Source organism: Zeugodacus cucurbitae, chromosome 4 (genome assembly GCF_028554725.1).
Source record: "Zeugodacus cucurbitae isolate PBARC_wt_2022May chromosome 4, idZeuCucr1.2, whole genome shotgun sequence".
NCBI lineage: Eukaryota > Metazoa > Arthropoda > Insecta > Diptera > Tephritidae > Zeugodacus > Zeugodacus cucurbitae.
In genome coordinates this window covers 23,273,330-23,288,487 of record NC_071669.1, presented here as the reverse complement: position 1 = coordinate 23,288,487, position 15,158 = coordinate 23,273,330, and the positions used below count along the sequence as shown (strand labels likewise).

The 15,158-nt window shown below is 36.6% G+C and overlaps 1 protein-coding gene across 1 annotated transcript in view; it reads left to right on the top strand.

Moving 5' to 3' along the window:
* Nucleotides 1-4,175: 4,175 nt before the first annotated feature.
* The window catches only part of LOC105214581 (protein naked cuticle), a 140,396-nt gene continuing 129,413 nt past the window's right edge, over nucleotides 4,176-15,158 (top strand). The window contains exon 1 of the mRNA XM_011188089.3: nucleotides 4,176-5,951. Coding sequence (XP_011186391.1) covers nucleotides 5,888-5,951 — 64 coding nt within the window. The 5' untranslated portion in view covers nucleotides 4,176-5,887. The remainder of the gene's footprint in view (nucleotides 5,952-15,158) is intronic.

Genomic DNA, 15,158 nt, shown 5'->3' with positions numbered 1-15,158 from the left:
TACGATCCTTTGATTATTTATGGCTTAGTTATGGGCCATTATGTGTTTTCGGTTTTCGCCGTTTTGTGGTAGTGGTCCGATTTCGACCATTTTCGTAAGCAACCTTCCTATGGCGCTAAAAAGCACGTGTACCAAATCTCATCAAGATATATTAATTTTTACTTCAGTTATAGCTTGCACAGACGGACGGACGGACCGGCAGACATCCGGATTTGAACTCCACTCGTCAACCTGATCACTTTGGTATATATAACCCATATCTAACTCGTTTAGTTATGTGAACAAAACTATTATACTCTCTTCGCAACCTTTCTGTTAGTAACTTTGTTGCGAGGGTATAAAAAGGAGCTGTACAAAGCACTGAATTGGAAGTTGGAAACATTCAACGCGTTTTTCTTAAGAGAGTCATTTCATGCATTTAAGCTTACAGAATAAAAATCGTGGAGGAAGTTCGATCCCATTTTTTTCAAGACAGGATTATTCTTTGCTTAAAATTTATATTTATACTGGCGAAATATTTGTTAATAAATGATAATAAACTTACAGACAATATATTTAATGGTCGCAGATAAAGAATTCTAAAGAATCACTAAAAAACAGGCCGTCATAATTTTATTAGGATGAGATTCAATTCAGTAAAATTATTATTTGGCTTACAGTGAAATTATGGATTGATATTGCCCTTTTTTTTACCCTTTATTGGAAGAAAATGGGGTAAATATAATTTGGTAGCAATTTAATAAAAAATGTGTATATTCGCCAAATGGACTTACCGTTATATGGATATACCAGATCAAAGTTTGGGGAGGAATAAAAGCAATGATCTCATCAAAGTTTGTTAATATGGCTATAATAGGTTCTACTTTTACAAAGACCACTGTTCTGAATAAGACCAATGAACATTATTTTCTAGTTTTTTTTTGGAACTAACCATGATTACATTCAAAAAACATTTTTATTGACTTTGGTATTGGAAAAATAAGTACTGTAAAAAAAATAAAAATTATTTTTGTTGTTCGAAGTTTTCAATCCTTATACATATCGCTCATTTACATGAATAGTGTCACAACTCAAAAAACACGATTTTTGAGTTGAGTATGCAGAAATGTGCGGAATTTAATCGTTCATATTGTATCAAAATTTCATTCCGATGCGCAGACAAATAAGCAGTGAAATAAGAATGTGCCGTTATTAAACTTGTTATGTTGCATTATTTTTTAACCACAATAACGACACTTCTCAGTTGTGCCTGAATTAGTTATACTTTTTTACGAAACAACGACATATTTTGTGTTACAACACATATTGTCATAGGGTGAAGTTGGTTTTCTTTTCAGAAAGAATGACATATTTTGTGTTGGAACGATATTGGTGAAAATTGATTAAATTTTTCATATTGCTTTTTTTCAGCAAAAACGACACATTTGACTTATGACGGCGAAATTGATTTATATTTTTCACAAATAACCACATAATTCAAAAGAGGTCACATTTATGCCCAAGGAAAAGCATTAGTACACTCTATTTGGTCCATTTCTGCTCAACATTGTATTTAATATATTACAGGCCAGTAGATTTGTCAATTAACTGATGGCAGTTTTCTATATTTGCTAAATAAGAGACAATTGAATACTTTAAACCGCTCTCCTGAAAAATCGACTTTTTTGAGTTGTGAAACTATTCAAGTAAATGAGCGATATGTAAATAAAAATTGTTCTCTAACATCAATCAGAATTTCTAGTATTGGAAAAATAAAACTGGAAATTGTTGTAATATACTCGGTTTTTTGTACTGTCACTAATAATGTTTTGTCATCCCCGTACTCTAATCTCGGAAGAAGGAAAATACAGTTCATAGATTTTTCGTCGCATGGAGCTTACCTCAAAATTAGCATTATCGGTTTCATTACACGGCTGATAATACCATAGTTTCATATTGTCTTTTCTATAATGTCTCAAATAAGTTCAACTCAAACCCGTAACGCTGAGACCTCCATGTTGGACAGAGCTCCACATCAAGGAGAGTATTTGGTTTTCTCCAAATTCTTGAATGGCCATCACTTCCTCTTTATATTATTATTTTATAAGACTTTATTAATTTCCGCACAGCACAGATATTCCTAAATCACAAAATCGAAGTGAAGATTTTTTTTCCATTTCTGTATGTAATATGTACTTGTTGTAGTAAAGTTTATTTGCAATAATTAGATGTACATATAGGTATACATTTTCAATTGTTTACAATAAATAAAAAACTAAATTTTCTAAATCAAAATCCAAATATGCTATTCTTCCAAAGAATATACATAATTTAAAATAAATTTCAATACACTCGCGCATTTAGTAAGCAAGCCATGAATGTTCATAAAAATATTTTTATTAAACAGAAGCTGGAAGACCGCAAAATTTATTGCGGCCATCTATTGTAAACAAATCAGAAAATATAATAACTTATGGTATTCGTAGACTTTTCCAAAATAATAAGTCAAAATATCCACACATCCATACATACATTGTATTTATAAATATAAGCGCACATATTTACATTTGCTGTTCATAACAATAACAAACCATTCAAACTAGTTTTCTCTCAATCTCTCCCAACGCAATTTCGAAAACCATGCTCTCTTTATAACACGATGCAGCACTAAAGAGAGCTCCGCAATCTCTTTCTGAGCGTTAGGAAGCTGTTGTGGTCGGAAAACAACTAAATACAAATTATTACTCAGAGCGCAAAGGAGATTAATAGCTGACTAGCTCTGAGCGTGAAGTTATGTTCGAATTTTCGATATAAACAAAACGTAAATGCTAGAAACTCGTACAACCGCGGTGAAGGCGGTTAAAAACACGGGCGAATTATACACTGGAAGAAATTTTATTGAATTTTATTTTATTGTCTGTAATAAGAAAAGAGAAATTTTTACTAATACAAAAGTCTTGTGATATCACATAAGCAGAACGACAAAGAAAGGCTGTATAGTGTGGCCTCACATAACAGGGGTTTTACGGTCCTTTTAAATGGATTTGATTCGACAATAAGAAGTCTACTTTCAGGCGTTTTAACAGAGTAAAGGTCCTAAAGGTAAGTTTTTTAAGAGAAACTCTTATACCAGGTTATGAACCGAACTCATCTGAATTATATCTTGCTTAAGGGAGTCATTCCATGTGACGGCCTGTTTTTTAGGGTAGACATTTTAAAAATCCGAATTTTGCCTTTTTTTGCTTTGTGTTATAAAATATCGATTTTGGGAATTTTTGTTTATAGTACAAATTTTAAGAAATTCTGTCAAGCCATTTTTGAGATACGATGTTGGAATGTTTGAAAAACAGAGTTTTGAGAAAAATGCGTTCAAAGTTTCCAGCTGCCAACTCAGTGCTTCGAACTATTCCTTCTTATAAATGTTGTATCTTTAAAACGACTTCGAATTTTTAAAAATCGCTTTCATACTTTAGACATGTTAAAAAAGCAATTTATTAAAGAAAAAAGCGATAGGCTAAAACTATCATATGGAATGACTACCTTAAAGCCTAGCCAGATCGATATGTTTCTAAACCAAAAGAACCAAGTTTGCTATAACTTGTGTCATTCGTTAAGCGCTTTATGTTGACTAGGTATTCTAAATTTGTGAACTTGTTCTAAGAAAGTAAGATATTCGACACTTCTGAGACAATACATAGGTCAAAGTACAGCAAAAATCTTAAAATTATATTTTTTACGTCCTATGTTTCCAGTCATCTTTCGGGACGTTAAGATCGAACCTATTTATAGAGTTGATCTATACTCGCATGAAATGACTACCTTCTTTTAACATTTCTCTCACCTCGCATGCTCTAAAAATTAATTTTCACTGATACTCCAATTAACCGCTCCGTGTACCCACAATCGCTACACTTGGCCGAGCAGCGCGCGTACGTTTTACTTTTGCCGCCTTGCGCTTTGGTGTGCCGCCAGTCAGCCAACTTGCTAGCTCCCCAGCTACCACCAACAAGCGCTTTTGTATACCATGCTGATTGCCGCCTTTTGGAGTCAACAACAACAACAATGACAGAAAAACATAACAACAATGACTTGCTATAGCAAGAGAACGCCAACGCCAGCGACGACGCCACAATCACAGGCAGCAGCCGACAACGTAGCGTATGGAAGAGGTTTGTTGTTTCAAACGTTGCGGCAGTGTAGTGCCCGTTCAGTCAGTGGTCGTACGTTGAGCGTAAAAGTTGTGTTACGTGAGTAGTATGAAACGGATTTTTATACGAAAAAGGCACGGTTAAAGGCTGAAAAAAATAAACGGAAGTTCCGTGCGTGATATACGGAAGACATGTGTTTTTGTGTTGAATACTGCGGAGAATCACGAAATGTAGTGCAAGAAAATTAAATTTGCAATTTTCGTAAAAAAAGGGTTTTGAAAATTGAATGATTTTTACGTAGTTCAGTGAAGAAGTGCGAAATTAGAAGTAAACAGCAAACTTCAGTGCTGTGCTACTGTAAATAATATGAAAGAGCGTCGCGATTTATTACAAAGAAATTAAAATATACTCGAAGAAGTATGCCAAACTTCTCAGGCATTGGCCGGATGTAATTTCCATAAGCGTTGGATTTCCTGTGTCGGACCATTTGAGCGCTTTGTTTTTGTGTCGGTTTTGGTGCGCGGAGCATACTTTTGTCGTCAAAAAATTAAGACGTGTCTGGTTTTAAATAAAAATTGCAAAGCAACAAGAATAAGTTTATAAAAATAATAATGGTTTATAATAAGAAAGAATGAAATTTGATAATGAATACAGTTTTTTAGCGCTGGACCACAATTTGGTGCAGTAATGCTTACTTAAAGTGCTCACTTTAGTGAAGTAAACAATTATACACGATTATTTACGAGCCGCGTTGCGAAAGTGTTGAGAAAGTGCGGTATGTTGTGCGTGTAAATTATTTGCTGACACTGAAAATGTCAGTTGAGTGAGTTGCCAAAACCAGCCCGTGAGTTTAGTGACACAGTATAATATAAAATAGTGGTAGAAGTGTTGGAAAAGCGGTTGCTTTCCATACGCCAAAAAACCTGTCGATTAAAGCGACACAGCAAAAGCAAAAAATATATAGCGATTTGTAGGTAGTTGACGCTTTGTGCCACTGCCTGACTGTCGGCGCACATTTTACCTGCCAAAACGATAAGGATAATAAACGACAGAGAAAAGGCTGTCTGTGATGCACGGCACAGTGGGTTGAATGCGAAAGGCCGAGTGTTAAAATTGGAAGCAAAAATATAATAAATGAGAGTGTGAGCAGATAGTTAAAGCAAATTGAAAACGTCAGTGTGTGTCAAAATAATAATAAAAGAAAAAGAAAAAAATAATCAGCAAATCATCAACAAGTTCTGCTGACAATCCTCAGATTTTGCTGATTACAAAAAATAAATCTTACTTGCCACAAAACAAGCAAAACCACCGCTATATAAAAAAAACAAAAAAGTGATTTATCCATCAAGCCATCAAGCGCAAACAGCAAAGTGCGACGAAGCAAAATCATCAATGTGTACTATCCACCTATGCGGGCATTGTCGGCACACTCGGCTGCTACTGATTGTTTGCGGTTGCATTTACTTGTCGTAAATCACGCAAACCAATTGTCGTCGTAGACATTGCGCCAGACAGCATGCAGCAAAAAGCGTAGCGTAGCGAAACAGTGAATCACAGTGAACGACAAAACACAAAAGTTATCGACTTCAAACAGTCGGTCAATAAAAAAACGTTGACAAGCCGCGTGTGCAACGTTGCTACGTGAAATTAAATATATAAAACAAACAAATCAAATAAGAAGCGGCAGTGACGACGAAAAAAGACGCGTACTTTGCATTTATTTTGGCATTTCGTCAGCATTTACGCGTCCAACAACAAACATGGCGGGCAATATCGTCAAATGGTGGAAGCATAAAATACTCGGCGGCTATAAACAATTCTCAGGTAAATTGCGATTTTCTTTTAACACACGTACTACATACATATATACATATAAACTTATTTGTTTATGTGCGAGTTTATATTTTAAATATATACCTCATACCATGTATACTTACATATATACATATCATATGTATGTATATTTCTGAGCGCCATTTGGTACATGCGAAATATGAAAGTTATAGCCACGTAAAATTCGTACTTTATAGTGGAAACTCTGTGGGGAATAGTCATTTATGAATAGCGAAAATTAAGTAATACACTAAGGCAGAGAGTACCGGGTACATCAAATATACATATCATCTAGGTCTAGGTCTAATTTCACGATTATTTATGTATATTTGTTGGAACATTTTATTTCTTAAAATTTTAGTATTATACTAAACAAAAAATAATTTTGTAATATTATTGTAAAGCAACGCATTAAAAGTGTAGTAAATGTATAGCATTGAAACTAGTCTTCTTTAATAGATCTGTGAAAGAATCCCAAAAATTAGGTTTTTTCAATTTTTTTTCAAAATGTGTACACATATTATGGTAACTTTGAAAAGTATTAAATAATGTTTTATTTGTGAAAATAATAGTGTTTGAAGCTGCTACAGAAGACTAATTGGTTCAGCCAATCTTGGCCACCGACTTTCAAAACACAGTTTTGAGAAAAACAAGATTAAAATTTCAAAAGCAATTTCAGAAACTTGAACTTGACTTGAAATTTTCAGAGTGGTTACTTGAATACATGTACATTACGAAAATGAAAAAAAAAGATTTTTAGATTTTTTGAAAATTCTAACTAATGTAACCCCTTAAACAACGATACATTTTTATAATTTGACCACTATCATTTCTCTCAGCAATTTTAGATCAAAACTAAAATCAATCATGGCCAGAAAAAGATAGTATTTTTTGAACTGATCAAAAACAAAATCGGCCTATAAGTAAAAAGTTCGAAAAAATTTGCGTTGAACTATTCGAAATCAAAATAAATTTAGAGCTGAAATTCTTATTAAATCGCCTCGTCAATGATAATTCAACGACGAGTTTTCAAAGATGAATTGAAGTGTTGACAACAATTGAATATTAATCTGGCAACAAATTTTACATTAGTCTTTTGAAGGTACTTAGAAATCAATTTATAATGTATAATAAACTCTTACAGAAGTCTGGAACTGAAAGTTACACCACCTACAAATTATTTTAATAAACCATAAATTTAACGATGGAATTACCTACAGAACTTAATGTTTATGAATTTATGGTGTATAGAACATTTTGACAACCTTTTGTCAAATCGGAAAAGCACTAGGTAGACTGATACTAACTGAAGTGGATACCATGATACCACTAGTACCATGATATTCAGACGTAAATTTTGTATTACCTTGAAAATATTGTTCACACAATTTTTTAAGAACCATTTTGTTAATATCTGTTCTAAAATACATCGTGAAATAGTGATGCCTCTAATTTTATGAAATTATCATATAAACTTTCATTTAACTCATGTGGTGACCTTATATTAGAGTAGGTAACTTTCCATATATGTAACTACATAAGTAAGCATGATTAGCTATTTTGGAAGAATATATAATAAATATTATATCAAAACTCTTCATATGAAAAATACATTAAAAGGATTGATATTTGCCATCGATAATTCAGTTTACGAATCATAATAAATGTGTGAATAATTGGAATGAATTGGCTAGGATTATAGAACTCATCTGCAGAGGAATATTGAATATGTCTCTGTAGACTTTAGTAATAATACAAAAAGTTATGATATCTGTGCTTCTTAATTATGCATTATGTTGAGTAGAGAATATGTAAAACCTTGCTAACTGTTTGGTATTCCTACCAATATGACTCAGAACAGCTAATCTCTCCAGTAATAACATAAATAACGAAGTAGTGTTATCATAAATAATAAAAACAACAACAAATCAAGTGTAAAAACATTAACAACTTGTCCGAGCAACAAATTTGAATGATTCGATCTACAACTAAGTAGAAAATTACAAAAATTATGCCGAAAAGCATGGAGACACAAACAAATAGTTGAGTTAATGGATACACATATGTATGTTCATACACATATGTAAATATTAATGCATATGTACATACAACACTTGACATGTTTCTTCGTACCAAAAATGATTATGAAATCTTCCGAAGTAGAAAAAAAATCATAATAAAACAGAAGTTATCACTGCTGCGAACCTTACATGAGCCAACAATGGCATACAGCGCGAGTCTACGTCGACGAGTCCAAATTTGCGGCGCGACATGTTGGGGCATTCACAAAATGTTAGAGCATCGATTGATCATTCTTGCTTTTGAAAACGCCCCAACAATAACATGCAAACAATGTAAAGAAACAAAGGAAAAAACACCGAAAATATCAAGAACAACGACGAGTCTGACAAAAAAACAGAAACATGCAGACATACTCGTCTCTCGTACAATAAAATTGAAGGCAGCGAGTTAATTTTTATTTTTTATGATACCACTTCCTATGCGGTCGCTACAGGTCACAGCCATACAAATGTACACACGTCTGAACATTTACATATTTAAATCACGTACTAGTGCTAGGTACATATGTGTGTGCCAGATCATGATTCTTTTTGGTTTTTTTTTTTAAAGATCTTTTTTTTTTTTTGTTCGTTGCTTACCATTTCGTACAAATGCGCTGTGGTCTATAAAATAAAAATAGATGAAGTGGTGGCAGCGCAACAACGAACGACAGCCTAATAAGACAATGTACAACCGAGCCGCTGCCAATATCAGATCTCCTCGATACAAGCCTACATGCAATGATATTGCAGACAACAACAAACGCATGGGCTACATGCACATTGCAGGCAGAAGGGAGTACAAAAACAATTTACCGAAATGTATGTATGTGGCTGCAAAGAACATGCAGAGAAAACTAAATTATAAATGAAAAGATCTCGCCGAAAAGGGGAAAATGAAGATAGATCAAATCTTTTGTTGTGTGTTTTTATTATTATTTTTATTTTGTTATTTCTACCTACTGCATTCTCTCGATTTTTTGTTTTTGTTTCGAGGCAAATACTCATCTTCGTGATCAATTGAATTAACAACGCCGCCACTTGCTACTTCACTATGAGATACTCTGAAAGATTCTCCAAAATTATTTTAGCAGGCTCATACTACGGGGCAACAGTTCAATGAGCGGCCGCCCCGGTGTGGCAACAAAGTCAGAATGTGATTAGTCCACAGTTTGTTAGCGATGAACGAAACCTTTTTCAAGAACGAACGAAATTATGCGCGAACGGAAAGCATGGAAAAACAACAACAAAATTATATATAAGAAAACAACGAGTAGCCAATATGTATATCGTAGACAAAAGTAAACAATTCCTAAAAGGAAGCAGCCAAAGATGGCAATGAAACCGAACCGAAAAGAACAAAAAAAAAAACAACTTGTGAAGACAGCAAGACGGAACATAAAAAACAAAAAGAATGTCTAGTACGAGTATATACTGAATGACAACAATACTGTATATATGTATGTATGTAGTGAGTGTCAGGTATAACGAAATGTGTTGGAAGAATATACTGGTAGAATACAGAAACTACTGGCACACATTGTTAAAACACGAAGTCTGTTGGCTGGCTGGTTAGCATATTGCACTTGAAATGCACTCAAAAAGTATACGTATGGATACATAGATACCTACTTAGCTACAGTTATAATTGAGCACTAAGAAATATTGATTAATAGTCCGTTGGGTTTACTTGTAGGTATAGTGCACTTAGAAATCAATGAAAACCGTACTTAACTCAAATTTGCTAGCAATAAACGAAAAGCTAATGTTGTACAGCGAGTCCAATGGCTTAATATCTATGAGAATGAGCGAAATAACACTTTCGAAGTCCATATTGTTCCTTTTTCTATTAATTGGCGGGATCTGGTGAAGGCGAAAGAGTTTTTAAAATACATTTCTATGATAATCGGGTCTACGGAATCTGATAGGACCTGGATTTTAATCTGGCTAAGGACTGTAATCTCTTAAGCATTTCTCAAATTCATTTGCGGAATGTTTCTTGAAAAGGTCCTCTCAGTGTCATCAGTTAATGGTCAAAAGTTAAACTGAAATCAGATTTTCTTATATCCATTCCCATGACATCTGGATTTATGGAACCGGAATGGACCAGTACTTTTATTCGGGCAAGGACTGTAATCTCAACGATAGGTTTGGCGATGGATCCCACTTGGACAGCTAAAGGTGTCAGTCCGTTGTGCCAGAAGCGTTTTGAGCCTAACACATATTTTATGAGACGGCTAATGTCTAATCCGGCAAGTTCGTATGATTGTGTCCGGAAAGTACTACCACCATTGCGGCGAGTTGGATCTTTTTAAGTGCACGCAGTTCCCCCGAGCCCTTGCGCTCCACTTTGGGCCAAAAGGATCTCGCACCCAAGCAGGTTTAAGCTCGGGTTAACCAGGGTTTACCAAGCTCGTGAGAAGTTCAGTGATCTAGTGCTAGAGAACAAGCGGACAACAGAGATCCGATTCGTTCCCAGCATGGTGAAACAGTACGACGGTTGCCCCTTTTTGCAAACTCATTCGTTCTGCAGTTCCCAGAGATTCCGCTGTAACCCTGCACCCACACGAGCCTAATAGTGGAATAACTTGTCCTGCTTAAATTTTGTAAAATTTCTTAAACCAAATGTAAATATCTCAAATCTCGGGTTTCAGTATATAAAACCATACCTTAGTCAGCTCTTAGAGCAAGCACTACTTTCAATAACAAAATATAAGCCATTAAAATGCAACCAATATCAATCGCCGTACACACACTTAAAAGCCGACTCGATAAGGCCGATAGCCCCACAGAAAAGCCATTTCAAATAGCGCAACAACATTAAATGCGAAGAAAACAACAAGATAAATACCTCCTCCTACTTGTTGCACATTTGTTGTTGGCATTCGGCATCTCTATAGTGAAGTTAAATACCGAAAGAGAAATAATAATAACAGCGCGCATGCGCGCGGCACTCACAAAAACACAAAGCGGCCGGCCGACAAACGTGAATGCTGGCAGACTAGAGACGAACGACGAACCCATGAGCCGCAAACGAAGAGCAACAAAAACAACAATAATAATAACAGCTGCATCATAAACCCGTTCAAACAATCAACTGGCCGACAATTCAACTGCCTGTTGTCTGTCCCCCCACCACCACCACTTTGGCTCCCCCACTGCAGCAAATGCATTTTTTCTTCGACTTGGCCGAACTTTACTCGTACGTGCGGTTGAAGTTTTGCTGGCTCGCATGTCGGCAAGCAGCGTTTGTGAGATGGCGGCATCATTTTCAAGCTGCCGCCGCCGGTGCGATCGCCACATTGCGCCGCGTCTACTAAGGCCAGCAGCAGCACTACGTACAACACCACCATCGCCGCCAACACCACCAGCACCGCCAAAGTTGCCTGCAACGTTGGTCGGCTTTATTTTCATTTTTGTTGTTTTGTGTGCCACAGCAAGAGACTCTTGCTGAATTGCTGCGTCTTTCGTAGCGAGGTGATGCCGCCGTCCACGAGATGCCGATGATTGCGATGCCTCAGTGACCGTCAGCCGCGCCGCAAACGAATGGTATTGCTGTTTGGAATATTTTAAGCGCATAAATCGTATGCCCTTCACGCTGTAAATTATAATGGTGTGAACTAATATTTCGGTTCTAATTTTGAAACACATGAACCCGTCATCTTGTGATTTATGAGATGGCGTGTCAAAGATTACTAAGCGCTATTTGGTCTAACGATTAATAACTATAGTGTCATGAAGTCTAGTCTATCTAGTGTAGTAGATAAGATCACAATTCAAGTGATTCTACAACACATGGAATTATCTGACTGCCGAACTTCTTTTACTAAGAACCTTTCAAGATGGCCTTAGTTGTACTTCACTTAAGATGTATCGATGAAGTTGGTCGCTTTATAGCGTTCGTACAAGAATATGCGAGAATTGGCTGACTCAGAGCGAAAGTATACTTATAAATTCAAATTTTCTCTAAGAAGCTAAATTTGTAGAGCTTAAAACTCTTTGTGGGAACTTAAAAACCTGAGAAATTAAATTTTGAGAGCTTTAAAAATTATGTAATCATGAGAATTTTGAGACCTGAGAAACTTAATCTTTAGAACTTTAAAGCTCAAAGCGCGAACTCAGAGAACCCAGAAACTAAATTAGTAGAGCTTTAAAGCCCAACGTGCTCAGAGATCTCAAAGAACCTATTTTTACATATTTGCTAGAGATAAGCTCCACCGCAATGGAGTTTGAGTGTGCCTTCTGATCATCGTCTCTTTCAAATGAACCGTATTGACCGTATTTCACGAAGGGTATAAACTGATGCGTCTAAAATACTTTTTTGTCCAACATTTCGCTACACAGTTGTTTTGATATTTGGCCTTACGTGCCGCTATGCCATGTGTCGTCCCTCATGCTCATCAAGTTGGCGCGCTGACAACAAGAAATTGAGGCAAATGTACATACAAAAGATGAGTTGAATACGCCGACTCGACTTGACTGGGGCCATACAACAAAACACTCAACAACGCGCAGACGAAGCCATCAGAGATGATCATCATACGTACGTACGTCCGTCCGTCCGTCCATCCGTCCATCGGTGGATCCAACCAGCGCGACGTTTGCGAGTCAAGTTTCACAAGTTTTTAAAGCTGCAGCAGTTGCTTGTTAATTTTTATTGCAGTGTTTGTTGTGCTGTTGTTGTAAACGTTTATTTTATTTCTCATTTCTTTATGTTTTTTGTTGTTTTTATTTGAGCGGGTATTTACAACATATTCGAATACTTCGAAGCAGCGCTGTGTAGGAATTGCAGATATTCAAAAGCAAGCGCTACAATCTCAACTACACGAGGTATATTCCATGTCCAATGCAGTTGTCTTCTTTTTATTTGTTTTTGGTTTTAGTAGAGATACGTTATTTTATGAAGGAAAACAGCTGTTGCGACGAGAGTGTAAGGAACTTGTAAATTTTCGCTAAAGAAGAGCCATTAAATTTTAAGCACAAAGCATTACATACAGGTATTGACGGTCTCTGCGAAGGCCTGACACAAACTCACTTACATATAGAGTATATGTATATGTAGTGGAGTCCGCCAACTCCGCCGCCACTAACAGGTCATCCTCGTACACCCAGGCTTAATAAATGCAAAATAAAAGCAACGGCGAGTTAGTGTCTCGCAGCGTCCGACAGGTACTTGGCTTGACGTTCTTGCAAAGAATAAAAGAAACACAAAACCTGTAGAGTCGCGCAGGCGCATGCGTGGTCGACCCAGTCGCAATTATGCGTATCGTCGTCGTCGTCGGTCGGCGAATGCGCTTACGATTAAAGGCTGGCGGCCTGTAGTGCCTTCACAAAAAGCTGTTAGCTTGTAGCTTCTGCATTTATTTTGCCATTCCTTTATGCTTGCATATTTTGCGCGCACGGCCTACAAAAAAATAAAAAAATGGAAACAAAGAACGCGAAACATTTCAGCCTTTAAGGTTGGTCGGCATGCTGAGCTGGTCACTGTACGTACGCGCACGTTTGTATGTGCCATTTCGGCGAATTTACAACAGCGAAGATCAAGACGCGATTTCCGACAGCTACCCAGCCAGGCCACCACAATCCAGTGGCCAAGACAAGCGCGCGAAAGACGTGCGGTGTGGTGCGGTGCTCAGCACAGCATTGGTAGCGATCAATGGTGCCAACAAACTAAGCCGACCGTCGAGCCAAAGTAGTTACTAAAATATGGAAGAAGCCGCGCACAAACAGCTCCAACGTATCAAAACAATGCAAGCTGCCGCCACCGCCGCCGCTGCGTTGAAAAAAGGCCGTCGTGGCAGTAAAAGCAGGAAACTGCTGGGCAAAGTCATTGCTGTGGTCGATACGTTGTGTTGTGTGGTTGTGGCGGCTTTGGTTTTTGGCGCGCCATGGCGGCGCGATCCGGTTTCAAGTGATCGTAAAATGTTGTGCAATGGGCTTTTGTGGCTTTCAGCTTTAAACTTTAATATCTTGACTTAGGCAGACAATGGTCACATGCCTACCATACAAAAGGCATCGAGTGAAGAGTCTAAGAAACATAAAAAACACAAACGATTGACTTTTTGGTGTGTGCCGACGGCATAGTTTTCTGGTCATTTGTATTGTTGTTGTCGTTTTGTTGTGCTGCTTTTTTGGGAAATATATAATAGCGCATGTTTTGGTGATTACTTTGGGAAATTTTTGGGAAAATCATCTCGTTTGATCTGTTGCACTGCACTACATATGGGTAAGCCAACAGTAATTGAGGTGTACAATTTGAAAATTATTAAGTGAGAATTATTACTTCATGGCATATTTGCTGCAGTTTCTGGAAAACAGAGAGGTTTTAGGGCTTTCGGAAATCAGTGCTGCAATTTCTTTTTTCTTTGGAGAGATATCGGGCGTCGAAACGAAAATATCTTACTTAATAACATCACAATAGTCAGTGCTATACATTTTTAAGAGGTTTGAGCATGCAAATGTGTTGCTAAAGTGACGTCACAAAGAAACATTCTTTGATTTGTAAGAACAACGGGGTCATCTGGCATTCGTTCTAAATAAATATGCACACATCCATAGATTTTAAAGAATTTATATACAATTCTCTATTTGTTTTTATTTAATTGTAATATATTCCGTTATGTCATGCTATGCACACTTGAAACTAGATTAAATCTCGCGTATGTGCGCACTTGAAAAGGCGTCGCACTGAATAATGAAATAATGCACTTTATATGGTAATTGGCGCGTTGTTGGCTTAGAAAGCTGTATAGTCTCGAATATGTACATCGGTTAAAACAAAGTAGGCCGAAATAATTACCACTTGACTGCAAATGGCACAGTGCCGCTTTCGAGCAATTAAGCTAAACGCTTGGGTGCTTCTAAAGTGTTGAATGGAATTCGGTACAATCACTGATCGCGCTAAATAGCAACATATGGTTATAAAGAAATGTGTATATATGTACATATGGATAGGCTCAATGGGGCTTATCTAGATATTTGATCAATTTTCATAGCTCATAGCTGATCCATCTGAGTTGGATAAAAGGTTGTTAGACTCAATATAAGCTAGTTTCAAAGTCAAATTATCAAATCTGTATTGGACTAAGCTTATTTTATTAACTAACCTACAAACTTGTTCTAGTTTTTTGGCCACACT